At 54.3% G+C, this 15,015-nt stretch overlaps 5 protein-coding genes across 5 annotated transcripts; 3 read left to right on the top strand and 2 right to left on the bottom strand.

Annotated features, from left to right (window-relative positions):
* Positions 1 to 221: 221 nt before the first annotated feature.
* On the bottom strand, positions 222 to 842 carry MYCGRDRAFT_17705 (uncharacterized protein; the record flags this gene model as incomplete). Its single annotated transcript, XM_003855141.1, has 1 exon — positions 222 to 842. A coding segment is annotated over one exon (621 nt), but the record flags the coding sequence as incomplete, so codon positions are not given.
* Positions 843 to 2,494: 1,652 nt separating this feature from the next.
* On the top strand, positions 2,495 to 4,096 carry MYCGRDRAFT_22524 (matrix processing peptidase of mitochondria; the record flags this gene model as incomplete). Its single annotated transcript, XM_003855229.2, has 1 exon — positions 2,495 to 4,096. A coding segment is annotated over one exon (1,602 nt), but the record flags the coding sequence as incomplete, so codon positions are not given.
* Positions 4,097 to 6,828: 2,732 nt separating this feature from the next.
* Positions 6,829 to 7,143, bottom strand: MYCGRDRAFT_29270 (uncharacterized protein; the record flags this gene model as incomplete). The annotated part of the gene is made up of 1 exon (XM_003855140.1): positions 6,829 to 7,143. A coding segment is annotated over one exon (315 nt), but the record flags the coding sequence as incomplete, so codon positions are not given.
* A 3,250-nt stretch (positions 7,144 to 10,393) lies between these two features.
* Positions 10,394 to 11,059, top strand: MYCGRDRAFT_79685 (uncharacterized protein; the record flags this gene model as incomplete). Its single annotated transcript, XM_003855230.1, has 2 exons — positions 10,394 to 10,585; positions 10,639 to 11,059. Coding segments are annotated over 2 exons (521 nt in total), but the record flags the coding sequence as incomplete, so codon positions are not given.
* A 3,025-nt stretch (positions 11,060 to 14,084) lies between these two features.
* On the top strand, positions 14,085 to 14,808 carry MYCGRDRAFT_91211 (uncharacterized protein; the record flags this gene model as incomplete). Its single annotated transcript, XM_003855231.1, has 2 exons — positions 14,085 to 14,679; positions 14,735 to 14,808. The coding sequence occupies 2 exons, from the start codon at positions 14,085 to 14,087 to the stop codon at positions 14,806 to 14,808; spliced, it is 669 nt and encodes a 222-aa protein (XP_003855279.1).
* Positions 14,809 to 15,015: the final 207 nt, after the last annotated feature.

Raw genomic sequence — 15,015 nt, 5'->3', positions numbered from 1 at the left:
GCGAGGGAGACATGCTCGATCAGATGCGTGAAGTCGTCGTCGAGATCGCCTGTCGGCTCGAGACTTTGTATTCGAGGCGCGGGATTGTCATGATCGTTCTCGCGGTGTGGGCCGCTGGCGTCGAGGAGGCGATCGACGGCATTTTGGCCATTCTGTTGTGTTGCCTCGTTCTGTTCGTCCTCTGCCATTTGTGCTTCGTCGTACTCCTCAAACTCCTCTTCCTCTTCTGCCGGCTCCACATCATCTTCGAGGTCTGCCACGAATCGACAGTTTGGGCAGAGGAAATTTGGGTAACTCGGTCCGTGAATCAAGTTCTTGACACATTTGTAGTGCCAGACATGACTGCAAGGCGCGACGAACAATGCTTGACATGGCGCCACAGGGTTCAAGCAAATCGAACACTCGGAAGAGTTGACACTGGTAGCATCCGAGTCCCGCGTCTTCGATTTGAGCGCACTCTTGAACAGCCGCTTGTGCGCGGACTTGTTGAATGAGTTCAATGACTTTTGCCAGTTGCGATTGCACTCGACGCGAATCTTAACACATCGAAATATGACTTCCTCTCCTCCCTTGAAGTCGATTCCCAACTGCACCACATCTCCGTCGTTCACTGGAAAAGGTCTGCTCTCCACCCCCGGACTTGACAGACGGACGTGGTTGAGAAACGTGCCCGAACTTGACTTCACATCCTTGATGAACCATTGACCATCGGTGCACCAGAACTCGCAGTGTCGCCGACTGACCACTTTCGATTTGAAGCCCACGGGTAGGATGTTCGGATCGGATGAAGTGTTGTCACGTTCCGAGTAACGTCCCACCCGCACGACAGAGTTGGCAGATTTCAACGTGCGAGAGAGGGCGGAGAACTGTAGTGAAGGTCGTGATGAGCGAGACTCAATATGAGGAATGAATCGAATGGCGGGTAATTGATCTTTCGCAGTGCCATTTCTACCACTCGGACCAGCAGCGGCTGTGGATGATCCAGCCATATCTTCCAATCCTGACTGCTGAGCGTTCGAAGCTCTGGCAAGACTTGTAATCGATTCCGCCGTGCGACTTCTTGTCATAGTGGGTTGTGGTTCGGGCGACGCCAGGTCGGTGGAAGTAGAAGTGGGATGCGGCGAGTCCCGATTGAGGCCGCTCCTGCCTTGTATGGTCGGGATCCAACCGTTCTCCGCCGTGTGTATGCGATTATTGCTAGGACTCTCTTGCGATCGGTTGAGGTAGGTGGCAGTAGTGGGAACGTTGTTCGGAGAGGACGTCGAGCGAGTGAGAGGTGGAGATGGTAGAGGCGGCGGTTCGGCTGAGCTGCGGGAGTGGAGGTGATTTGAGGTGTAGGTGCGGAGGTAAGAGAGACCGCGTAATCGACTCGGACGAGTGGGAGTGGTGATCGGACTGCTGTTGCTGGCGTCGGTGGTGAAGTTGGCCAGGTGGGTGGGCTGGGCGGGGCCGAGCATGGTCGGCGAGGTGAAGCTGAATCAAGGTGTGCCGGGATGTTGAGGGAAGGGAAGGTTTGATCAGCGGGCGGAGATGCCTATGCGGGGTTGGCAGCGGCGGTGGTGGAAGGCGGTGGTGGTGAAGGATGTCGGCGGTAGAATTGGGTGGTGGTGAATGTAAAGAAGAAAGTCGTGTTCCATGCATTCACGACAAGATTAAGGTATGGTCTTGGAGATCTGGGCTCTACTTTAGCCAGCCGAAGGATCGTGGTGGTCCACCTACCTCCTAGGCGTGCGTCGTCTTTGAACCCTGAAGGCGTCTTCCTCCCGACACCTGCCGCCGATTGATGGAGATATTAGACGACCAAGTGATCAAATGAGAAGAGGACACGGACAGACGGACAGATCGTACAAATTCGACAGATTCCAGCAATTCTGTAACCAAGATTGTCAAACAGGCTGGCATTGGGCTGTCAACCATCTATACCAGCGTCCCTAGTTCATAGCAGCGGTGTCACAGCTGCTGCCGCGAGTCAACATAGTTCACCCAAACGCCGTCGACGTCGTCAAATAAGATACCGAAGTACTTCGAATTGCGTACGCGTTGTTGACCTCTGCGGAACGATAATGTCTTTTCTGTTGGTCATCGCCGGATATACTCGCATCGCATATAGACCAAGCAAGACTGTAAGCGATGAAGTAGCTCATATGTGTTGTACTTCGTCGGTCAAGTCGGTGCCATTGGAGGATTTCGTGTTTGTTGAAGACATTGAAGGGTTGTCCATCAAAGTTGGCGGCTCAATTCACGCGTCCGCACGTGGCAGAGCATGACTAAACCTGACTTTCGACTCCCGATCACAAATTCCTCGACGACATCCGACTTCAATTCACTCTCACACGACCATCTCCTCCCACTCATGCTGCGATCATCCGCCATGAGCAAATCACTGGCGATCCCTCGCCAACTGTGCAAATCGGCATCTCCATCGATACGAAACACCGCCGCCACACGATTACGAAACTATGCGACAGCCTCGAGTACAGCACCGATCTCAGAACGCGATCCTACCGAGCTCGACCAGATCACCACTCTCCCCAATGGCATCCGAGTCGCGACGGAAGCTCTTCCAGGCCACTTCTCTGGGATAGGTGTCTACATCGATGGAGGATCAAGATACGAGACGGAGGGACTGCGAGGAGTTTCACACATCATCGATAGGCTGGCATTCAAGTCGACGAAGAAGAGATCCGGAGACCAAATGCTGGAGGCGATGGAGAATCTGGGCGGAAACATTCAATGTGCCTCGTCAAGAGAAAGCTTGATGTATCAATCTGCAACATTCAACTCTGCGGTACCACAAACTGTTGAATTGCTCGCAGAGACAATTCGCGAGCCGAACATTACAGAAGATGAGGTCGCGAGGCAATTGGAAACGGCAGATTATGAGATCGGCGAAATCTGGTCTAAACCGGAACTCATCCTTCCCGAACTGGTACACATGGCGGCATACAAGGATAACACATTGGGCAATCCTCTGTTGTGCCCAAAGGAAAGACTGGACAGCATCGACAGCCGGACCGTCGAAGCATATCGCAAAGCTTTCTTCCGGCCCGAGAGAATGGTCGTCGCATATGCTGGTGTTGAGCACCAAGAAGCTGTCCGACTCACCAAGCAATACTTCGGCGATATGGCATCGACAACATCAACCTCCGCAGAAGCTGCATCGGCAAAGTCACAACAAATTCAGCCGCCTTACCCGACGTCCTCGACGCCTCCTCAGAAGGACTCCCGACTTATGTCCAAAATTCCTTTCCTCAAGAACCTTTCCACCTCAGCCACCAACTCGGCAACAGTCTCCCCTCTCGACCCATCACAAATTATCCCTTCTCCTCTGGACGCACCGATCCCCTACACGCAGTCATCCCACTACACCGGCGGCTTCCTCACTCTCCCACCCTTGCCGATCCCCTCCAACCCCTCCCTCCCACGCCTCTCCCACATCCACCTCGCCTTCGAATCCCTCCCCATCTGCTCACCCGACATCTACGCCCTCGCAACCCTCCAAACCCTCCTCGGTGGCGGCGGCTCTTTCTCCGCAGGCGGCCCCGGAAAAGGCATGTACTCCCGCCTATATACGAATGTCCTCAACCAATACGGCTGGGTCGAGAACTGCGTAGCCTTCAACCACGCATACACCGACTCAGGCCTCTTCGGCATCTCCGCTGCCTGCGCCACGACTTTCGTGCCGAGGATGTTGGAGACCATGTGTCGCGAACTATCTTTCTTGTCCGCCGAGACAGGGCTCAGCAGACTTTCCGATATCGAAGTCAAGCGCGCGAAGAATCAGCTCCGTTCTTCTCTCTTGATGAACTTGGAAAGTCGAATGGTGGAGTTGGAGGATCTGGGAAGGCAAGTGCAAGTCCACGGTCGGAGAGTGCCGGTGAAGGAAATGGTCAAGGCGATTGAGAGCGTGACCGTGCAGGATTTGAGAAGGGTCGCGAAGTTGGTGTTTGGAGGCGGAGTACAGAATCAGGGGAATGGGAGTGGTGCGCCGACGGTGGTGTTGCAGATGGGTGAGGAGGAGGGTGTCAAGATTAAGGAATTGGGGTGGGGTGAGATTCAGGAGAGGGTGCAGAAGTGGGGGTTGGGGAGGAGATGAGCCGTGTAAGGTATGGAATGAAGGGCAACGTTCATGTATTGCTGGAGTCTGGAATATGGAGAGGGTGAAGATTCGCACATGTATACGCCTAGCTGGCGGAGACAAGACGGCGAAGAAGGCAGTCTTGGGAGGTTTCGCATCACTTCTTAATCCATGAGAGTAGAGGGTAGGCAGAACTGCACTTCTACCAAGAGAGTATGAAGGAGGCAAGCTTTGTGAGGGAGGTGTAGGATATGGTATAGATATTGTACAGACAATCTCTGACTCTGGAGCGTGAGAAAGCATCCATTCTTTTGTGTTCTTGACCGGTGGACATCGGGTGGAGTGATGGGATAGCTTGGTTGCAATGTGAGATGTTGGATCAGAATATTTAGCAGCAGTCTTCATTCGCATGATCACCTTGAGGTGGCCAGGCTGCGCACACCTTGTCTTGCTATCTTGATCGTTGACGAAGGAAGAAACGTCTCTAGTCTCGCTCAATGGCTCGTCTGATGAGGCTACCAGCGTCCTTGAGGCTTCTTCGCTGCAGACATGATCGTGGCCGTCCATTGATCAATGTGGACCTTAGCAGGAAATCACGCCAATCGACAATCCTTTTCTAGATCTGCTGTTTCCTGGTCCAATGTGTTGAGCGCGAGTAGGCAGCCATCTGGGCGTAGATAAATCAATGTTTCTATTTTCTCGACCAGATTGCGTAGGGTATCCGGAGAAAATGAATGGCGAAGCCCGCTAGTGCCGTGTCCCGTGAGCAGTCGTTCTAACATGCCGCGATTGCCACGATGCACGGCGTTTATGACTGCGTCGATCCAGACTTCCTCTCCCAGATGGTGGACCTCTGCACCGCGAGTAAGTAGCCAGTCGAACGTACGATCTGCACCAAATTCCGCCGCTGTCTTCAAGGCGGAAGGGAAACGTAAGCCAACAGTCCCCATTATTGGATTGATGGAATCGTCAATGGAATCGAGCTTGTCCAGGATGTCCACACGGTTGTTGTATGCCGCAGCTCTAAGCACGGACTCGCAAGACGCGGCTTGAGAAGGGAAGTCGGCGCCAGCATCGAGTAGGAGCCTTATGGTTTCGCAGTCCCGTGTGAGATGGAGAGCTGTTCCAGAGCTATCGTCACAAGCATTGGGGTTGGCGCCGGCGCCGAGAAGAAGTTTGACGATACCGCCATAACCCTGACGGCATGCAACGTGCAGGGCAAATTTCGCCAGGCTGGAGATCATGGTGTGCGCCGGCCTGCAGGAGCAGGTCGACCAGCGCTTCGCTCCCAGACCAAGCAGCGGCCTGCAGCGGGGAATATCGGCCGTCTTCGGTCCATATCGTGCAGTTTGGGTCCAATCCGGCTGTGAGAAGACGCTCGGCTACGGCGTACTCCGCTTTCAGCGAAGCCATCACAAGCAGATCCTGCAACAATCGCTTGCGCAGTCGAGCGTCCATTGTCCAGGCGGTCACCGTATTGCCGTCACTGCCTGTACGAGAGATTGTGCTGAGATCTGACGGGTGCGTGCTTTCGTCAGGGCGATTGCTCAGCAGCGGCAAGAAGTGGCTGCTGTGCCACGCCTGTGGCGTCGTGCCCGGAATATCGCACTGTAGCAGGGATCTGCTCATTCCGAAATTCGCCAAAACGAAAGCTCCGTGAAACGCCATCTCCCAAACTTTGGACTTTTCGTGGGAGTTGGGGAGTCCTCTGATCATCGTCAAAAGCTGGCTTTCCGGAATCAGACCAAGTAGCTGCTGCCACCAGAGGCGTAGGTCGGCTCTAGAATCCACAGTCCACCTGAAATATTGCGTGGCAAGTCTGTCCAGTTTGTCAAAGTCAGGGCTCTTCAAGGATGCATAGAATACGTTGACATCCGGCTCGTAATCTGCCGGCATGAGCTGCTTCGGCATCATCGGCGGCGAGATTTCCGGCATGGTGCGCGAAGCAGGAACACTTGCTTGGGGTGTGATACCAAGCGCATCTTGCCACTCCGGGTACATTTTAGCCGGCGACCATTGTAGAACATGTTGTTCGTTGCTAGTGATGGGTGCAAGCTCGGAATCGTTCTGGCTTGATCGAGGTAGCTGTGCGACGACCTTCAGCGATGGGTCACGGAGCCATAGGTATCGGAATCAGGGCTGCTTGGTCCTGGAGTACATTCATAGAGCCTTCTCGGTATTCCGGTCATCTCTTCAGCAGTCCACGGGAAGCTTTGCGACTGGACATCCTTAGCGCTCCGTCGAGCCAGATGGAGGTCCATTTCGTTCAGTATCTCGAGATGGGCGATCGAGTTGAGAATCCCCTCCTTCATTGTGGAGTATCCGTACACCCATATGCCATGTTCGAGGAGAAGCTGCAGCGCTCGCATTTCGTCTCGGGTTTGCCGCAAGTCCTCTGTAAGATCCATTTGCGCTTCATTCTGAATCCACTGTCGCAGTGTTCCGCTTTCACGCAATAAGGATCGTGCTAAGCCATCTTCAGGACACGGAGATTTCAATAGCCCTCCCTCGAACGCTACCAGCAATAGCTCAACCATACTCACTCGTCCGTCGAACGCGGCAATTGCGATGGTTCTGTTCCATCTCTTCGTAGATTCTGTACCGCTCAAGACTGCGCCCTTGGCGAGCAGTAGTTTGAAGGCGGTTTCCGCATGGCACTCGGCGGCTCGTAGCAGAGCACTGTGGTGGTAGGCGGCCACATTGGTACCGGCAGAGATCAGAAGATCAACGACATCGCTGTGACCATTGTAAGCGGCCATGTAGAGCGAGGTTTCCCGGAACGCAATTTCAGCACGCAGATTCGCGCCAGCATCGAGAAGGATGGTAGCGGCACCGAGCTGGCCGCTCTCGCACGCGATCATGAGAGCAGTCTCTTGGCGGCGTTCATCTTTCGCGTTGACGTCGGCGTCTGCATCGCAAAGAACGCGAATGATGCTGCAATACCCCCTCCTGGCCGCAGCTCCGAGAGGGAAACCAGCTTCGTGAGGCAGACCGTCGGGGCTCGCCCCCAATCGGAGGAGAGATCGAACAAGAGCTTCACAGCCTGATCTGGAAGCGACTTGCAGTGGGGAAGATTTAGTGTCCTCATCTTCGTCGTACACCAGACAATTGGGCTCTGCACCGACTCTTAGCAGATCTCTGGCGAGATCGTGCATCCCTGCCCACGACGCTTGCACGAGAAGGTGATTCAACCGTGCCGTCCGCCGTTTGTCGCATATGCGCCACGCACCAGCCGTGGTGCAGACCAGTCCAGACTATCAGTCGCTGGTGGCGTCTGATAGTCTGAGAGCAGGGACGCAAATACTCTGCCGTGGTCTGTACTTTGACCGGCTAGTGACCACCCATAACCCAGTAGAGCTTGACAAAGCTCCATGCTTTCAAAATTTGAAGCTCCATCTAAAGCCATCTGCCAGACCTTAGACTGTATTCGAGCGTCCGGCAGAGCCTCGATCGCTTCCAAGATAATGCTTGCGTCGTGGTCGATGTGGCGGAAGATTTCTCTCCACCATTGGCCCACCTTTGAGGATTCGTGTTGCGCAAATGTTCGAAGATACACTTCAGCAATCCGATCCAAACCGGCACAGCTCCGTGCCTTTAAGGCCACAGCAGCCAGGTGCGTATCCGGTAGCAATTTGGACTCGATGCCTGGACCACCATCGGAGTGCGGTAAGGAATATTTTCCCGACGTGCTCAACACACGATGACGGAGACCGGCCAAGGATTCTGACAGCAAGGAGTGACTGGATAACTCGTTGGTGGTCTTGCCCTTGTGCTCAGCAATCACATAGCTGCACAGCCAGACGACCCAGTCCAGAGCTTCAATGTATCTTGTACACATACCAGCTCGAATAATGGCGTCGAGGTGTTCGGTGTCTGATAAGGCATTCAGAGCCCATAATAGTGCAGATCCACTGTTGCCAGCAGAGCTCTGGGCAACACCGACGCCCGAAAGATGCCACGCCAGACCACTTCGTTCGTGGAGTAGACGGAGGTCCCCATCAATGAGCGGAAATGTGCTGGCGTTATAGGTCAGATACTCCAACTGTTGTTGTCCTTCCGTTCTGCGCAGTACTTCAATAGTCAAGGGCATCGCGAAAATGTCAAGATCAGAAGGTTTTGAACGATGAGCCGGAAGTCCGCGCAACTCATGAGAGCACTACAATTTGGTCAGGGCCGGCCCATCAAATGTGAAATTCGTATGTACTTGCCTGTAGGTGTTTCCTGCGGCATTCAGAGCAGGCAGCAGGGTTGCGTTTTCGTATCTTTTTGGAGCTGTTCGCATGGGCAGGAACCGAAGGCACATTTTCGAGTTGAAAGCAGATTCGATGATCGCCTGGGATAGAATCTTCTGCTTTCCTTTTCATCTTCCGTGGTACCTTCATGGTCGTCCGATTCCGGGCTTTGCTCGATGGCGGCTCGGCTTGGATCCTAGAGCCTGCGACGACTTCATGACTGATACCGCTATCGCTTGCGGGCTCATCTAGAAAAATTTCTCGCTCAGGAATCCGAGTGTCTCTCTTGAGCTTGAGCTCGTTCAGCCTCAGTTCAGCTCGGATCTCCGCGAGGCGAAGTTCGGCCTGCCGAATCTCAAGGGCTTCTTGATTTTGTACGGTGGCCATGACCAAGTCATGTAGTATAGCATTCGTTTCCGCAAACCCTTTGTATGCGTCAAGTCGGAAGAAGAAGCTGAGATTGTGAATGTGTCGTGGTCGAGATGTGCCAGGATGCACTGTAGCTTTCATTGGCTGATATTGCATCGCCTTAATGCGCCTCTTCATGCAGGCCGGATGAGTAACCAATGAATCGTCCACGACTTCCCGGTGGCTCGATTTGGCCACTTGCTTGGGGAGCCTGCCAACTCTCGGTTCACTTGACCTACCCGGTGGCCTATTTGGGCCAGCTCCATGAATGCGACGGCTTATGGTCTCCTCCACGACACTTTTCGCGGCTATGCATAACATGCATGCTGCGCCATGGATCGCTTGTTTGTAGCCCCATGAGCACTCGCCACAGCAAGTCTGCTGCTGCAGCAAGTACGTGCACTCTTTCCGATGGCCACTTTGGGGAATATCCATTTCTCATGCCACGAGCTCAGGCGCCCGCGGTCCTCTTCGAGCCTCCGGATGATGCAAGTTCCCCCTTCGCTTCTGAAATGCATGGTCGTGTTGTGTTCGCGGCTTCGCCTGTCAGTTCCGATGGCCGTTCGTGGACAGTTCAAAGCGCTTGCCTTAAAGCTGATCCTGCGACACTCGACACTGAAAGCCATGTTGTGTCGGTGTTCTAGAAACTTATAACTCTCGCTCCCAGTACTGCGTTCAGTTCGAACACGCAACTTCTACACTCACGGATCAGAATGTCCATTCCTCTTCGCATCAGGAACATCCCAGCAACGTTCATCGGCCGCAGAACCTCGCATGGAAGCTCTCTGCTTTCAAGCATCCAACTCGATGGCTCCGCTGAGGAGTCAGTCGCCATGATCCGACAGTGGTATCGTCGAACAACACTGCTTTCTGCGGTCTTGTTCTGGATGTGCTGCAAAAGACCAGTCTTTGGCATTGCAACTGTGAACAAGGTGTGTCATCGTCGCCGTGCTGGCAATGGGTCTCTGATGCCCGCCCTCGAGCGCAACTCCTTCATACTCACTAACACCCTTCCTCGTGGCGTCGCCTTCACCAATAGCGGAAGCTTCGTCCCACCCCACACCTTGCCCACGACCGCAAGGCTTAAGGCGTTGACTGACCACGTTATCCAGAACAACGACTTCAACGCCCGCCTACCAGTGGATCTGACGATCGAGACATTCGCTCGCGACCATGTCCTGACAGAAGCATGGTACTCGCCGCCAACCCTCGCCGACAGTCCGGACTACTTCGAGGATCTCGCTTTGGCAACCACATCATCGCCTGGAACATGGAACGATCATCCTCGGATACTCTTCATTGACTCGGAGTTGGCGACAGGAAGAGTCATTGGTCTGGTTTCGGCAATGATGCTATTGGCAATCGCAGTGGGTGTTATTGTGGGCATTGTCTCTGGCGATGTCGACGCCGGAACCGCGGTTTCTGGTGCCGTTGTTGGCATTGTTGCTGTGTTCGCTGGGTTTGTCTTCTGGTCTCGCTGAGGAGTGTTTCAAATGATGATGGACCTTATCGATCGAATGCGTTGGATTTGTGTATGTTCTTCGAGTAGATGTCGTCGGTATAGAAGTCGCAACGTCACCCGTCCCAGAGCTTTCTTCTGCCTCCTAAACTTTTTATCCCAAGTCCCGTCCAGCCGATCAGCACGCGACTCGAGCATCGACTTCATCTTGCTTTACTCCTGATCCAACGCTACCTTGACAGACTCGTGCATTCACAAGCTCATTCCTTCAGTGCACTACATCCCACGCGACGATGGCCTCAGTGGTCGGACTGACGGTATGGGTCGAGTTGAAGCATCCTCCTCAGACGATCGTCTACGGCGTGGTCAAGGCCTTAGTCCCCAACTCGCATCTCACTCTCGGCAATGGTAAGACACGGATGACCATATGCTGCTTCAGCAACCGATCTGACAGTCTTTAGTCTTCTTCCCCAACACGAACACCCGCTGGGAGCACTGGGACGTCCAGGTCACTGCCATTGAGAACCTTGAAGTCGTCCCACCCAGCGACGTTCCCGCTCCTCCTCCTCCACCAGCGTCGAACTTCCAGCAGCAGTCCCACCCTGCAGCGAATCAGCAATCGAACTACAATCCACAGCAAGACCGCTCTCACCAAGCACCTCATCAACCTTCCAACCCTTTCCCGCAGCAGCAGCAACCGATTCATGCGCCAATCCCGCAACGAATAGCTGTCGAGCTGCCCGCGATCCACCACGCTGAAAGACTGCGAGACGTTCCGCCGCCAGCGCCTACACCGCCCAGACAGCCCTCCGCTTTCGTAGACCCAGCAATCCTCAGCTATGGCAACGCCTCGCCGACACGACGTAAGAGCACGCCGCGTGCGGGAGCGATGGAAACACCAATCAAGTCAATGTTGGCAAGAGCTGCACAAAATCTCCCGAGTCCTGGATCGCCGTTCATTGGGGATCTCGGTGGAGCGAAGGTTGCACAAAAGCTGGCAGCTGCCAAACCATCCAACATGTCACTTCAACAGCCGTCTCAGAAGTCCACTGCACCCGCTGTTGATGCCAACGGGCTCGAGGACAACACTCAAGACGTTGGCCAGCTTGATGGTAGCAGTGGGAAGAAGAAGGTTCGACGAGGACAGAAGCCGAAGAAGCAGCCAGACACAAATTTAGAATCGGCAGATCCACCACCGGTCATGAATGCTGAGGTATCAAGAAATGGGAACGACATGAATGGCAGTGTCAAGCGAGGGAAAGGATGGCGTAGCACTCCACTCTTGCAGCCTTCACCGCAACCCGGCAGTCCTCTGGACAAGAGCACTACAAAGAAGAGCCGGCGAAGGCAAAGAGATGAGCAAGAGCAAGATTTTGCGCAAGGAGATACGACCGACATTCAAGACATGGGAGACTTCGACTTTGAGAGCGAGCTTAAGAAGTTTGACAAGAAGTCAGTCTTTGACGAGATTCGGGCAGGAGATACCACCGCGGACGAGGATCGTCTGGTGAGCCACAATCGAGTCCATCGTCCAGGAACATACGGTGGGAAGAACCTGCATCCCACAGAAAATGTGCTCTCGCCAAAGCTGGAGGCCAAGTATAACAGCGAAGAGCTCGACAGCTCTAACGATGCCAACACGGAGCTGAACTTGGCTAATGGTCGTTCCTCATCGAAGCACTCCGTCTCTCGTGCGGTGTTTCCTAAAACGAAGCCAGCAAGACAGAACAGCGGACAGCATGTTGAGTCTAGGCCACATCCACTCACAGCATCGATGTCGTCTGATCGAACAAGGACTCGATCAACGGCTTCACTGGTAAACCGCACGAAACAGCCGACATCGCTGGCGGCCTCATCGCCTCATATCGACCGACCAAGCTCGCCTCACTCCGTTGTGTCGAATGCAAGAATTGCCGAGTCGCTTGCAGAGTCCTCGAAGCCTTTGGATCCGTACTTTGGAATTCGCCCTAGCATGACGGCATGTCCGACATTACTGCCACGCGCATTGCATACGCTCGAGGTTGCGACAGTCGCCACTTTTGGTCTTACTCATGACTCTGTTGCGGAGAGCGCAGCTCGCTGCATAGCTGAAGCGGCTCTTCGCTTGAGTGACCTGCATGGCGGGCTTCGCCGACCATCTCGAACAAACACGGTCCGTGGGAGTATGACATCAAGCGCCGTCCTCAACCCTCCATCGCAAGACCTGCCCACGATTGTGGTACTCGCTGGCAACCACGACATCGGCGCACGGGCTCTGGCTGCTGCACGACAACTTCTCGGACGCAACTATAACATTATCGCTGCGGAAAGCTTGTACGAGTCTGCGGATACTCGAGATGCTCAGGTCAAGACTCAAACAACAGTCCTTCGACGCATGGCTCGTGGTGGCGCCAACATCAAGCGTGGTCTCTGGCAAAAGGCATCAGGCTACATCAAGAATCTGACCGGCCCACCTGCCGTGATTATAGATGCGCTCCTCGCTGGCGCCACATATGACAGCCTGCTTACTCCAGATGCTGCGCATAGTAGCAAGCTGCAGCAAGAGACTCGTGAGATGATCGACTGGGCAAACCGCAGCCGAGCACCTGTCCTCTCCATTGGCTGTCCAAGCGGTGTCTCCGGCATTGACGGTCTTGCTACAACTGTCGACGGCGAACCACTCGCAGTCCGACCCGACCGTGTACTGGCGCTTGGCGCTCCCTACACCGGCCTGTTGAAAGCCACTGAAGCCGGCGAGAAGTGGGAAGTCAGCGTGGCGGACATCGGCATCAACATCGCTTTGAAGAGCGACGAGGCAGTGTCTTTCGGTGGATCTTGGAGCGCGGACCTCAAATTCATCGATCAAGCGAATGTGGCGGGCACGTAGAATGTGTCTCGTCGTGAGCTGGATCGGCGGATGAGGTCGAAGTGGGGACTGGGAATCAAAGCGTCCTCGACTTTTTCGGATGGTGTTATACTGGATGAGGAGGACTGGGACTCTTCTGAGGATGTGAGGCGTTGATGGGTGGGATGGTGTGGATTTGGCAGCGATTTCTCTACGATGAGTGATACCCCCATTTATGATTGAGGCAACGATTACCATAACTCGAGCTGTGCTGACGCAGCATATGTGGTCATGAGGATGAGCGACCACATCCTGCTTGCTCCCTTCTTACTGCTCGAGACACACCACACGACCGCTGGTGTGTGTTGATGGTCAGACTCTTCTCACATTTTCTCTTCTGACATGCGTCAATCGTCAGGCTCTTCTCGCAGGTTCCCTGCTATCATGTGTCGATTGTCGAACTCTTCTCACACCTTTCATTCTGCCATTTGCCTATTGTCAGACTCTTCCCACATCTTCTCGTCTCGCATGGGCAGATTGTCAAACTCTTCTCCCATCTTCTCTGCTTGCGTGCAGCAAGCGACGGGCCTATCTATATAGGCTCTGGACGACGGCACAGACTCAACGATCAAGCTGCAGAGCTCTCTTTTCTCAATTCCAACGGTTTGCAAGCATCAAGCTGCTTCCTCGATGCCACTAGCGCACATGCATGTCGCCAAGACTTGCATGTGACAGCTTCGAAAACTCGACTGAAGTGAATGACCATGTCCACAAGAGTGAATGACCATGCTCTCTCCTTCACTCGCTGTCTATATTCAATTACCACCAAACTACTGCCTGCATCCTACGGCCTATCACCACCTCTCAACCGCCGGCTTCACTCGACTCCTGCGCTTGCGCCATCCACCTCCTGCGCGGCGATGGAGTCTTTTCATGCAGACTGTCGATCTCATTTCTTTCGTTTGCCAGAGCTGAGCTTCACCCGCTCTGCGCTTCGGCTTATATACTGGACCGAAGAGCTTCCTCTTCCTTGCTTTTCTGCATCTCTCTCACTTCCAGATTTGCACGAGCACTTTCATCACGATGGCCAGCACTCCGAATCAGCAGCTCGATCATATGATGGTCACTTCCTCTCTTACCGACCGCACTCGTGCCCCAGTCAGCATCTCTCTCCCTCCAACAGACCGCTCTCCACGATCTCGCTCGGCCAGCCCTCCCTCTCCACTGCCATCGGAGCCCTTCCGCCGCCGCCGTCCTCGCCTGTCCGCACTCATCCGGCAGGCTCGACTCAAACCCACCCAGCAGCCTACTACCACTGCTTCTACTCCACCGCGCACACCACTCTCCGATATCTCGAGCAACGGTATCCCCAACACGCCCGCCTCCTCTCGCCGTCTGCGCAGAGTGAAGCGCTTCGAGATCTCTCCCTCGGCCGACTTCTCCGCCTCCGCAACGCCACCCACCAGCCCTGCCGACCAGGCCGCAGAAGAAGGCACTGTCATGCCCGCTTGGATGGAAGATCTCCGCGCTTGTGACGAAAGCTTGGAGAACGATAAGGAGAATCTGGAGGGCTTCGTTACTCGGCTTTTCGGGAGGGAGGGAGGCAGTGCCTCGGTGGAGATGAACTGGGCGGGAGAAGAAGTGGATGAGCAGACCCGGTTTGCGCCGGGTGTCGAGGGTAAGTGAATTTGAGGCTGCATGAGACATTGATACAGTGTACTGACATTGCACAGGTGCTGCGCACAGCCCACTTCATCGTCGAGGCGGATCGGGAAATCTGCGCGCAGAGTTTGTCCGTGGGAATTGAATCTCTTCGAACGGTTAGATTGGACTGTTTCGAGGATTGGAAAACGTTTTGGATACGTGAAAGAACTTCGGGCAAATTGGAAATTCGAAGAGCAGGATTGAAGATCGAGAAGCTTGGATATTCTCGGGAAGAAGGAATGTGCTCTGATTGTTGGTTGACTGAAGCACGCACTCATGCCTTTGGAGAATAGTAGACGTAGAATCATAA

The sequence above is a fragment of the Zymoseptoria tritici genome, chromosome 2 (assembly GCF_000219625.1).
Source record: "Zymoseptoria tritici IPO323 chromosome 2, whole genome shotgun sequence".
Taxonomy (NCBI): Eukaryota; Fungi; Ascomycota; class Dothideomycetes; order Mycosphaerellales; family Mycosphaerellaceae; genus Zymoseptoria; species Zymoseptoria tritici.
Note: the sequence above shows the minus strand (reverse complement) of the source record. Positions and strands in the feature narration are given on the sequence as shown.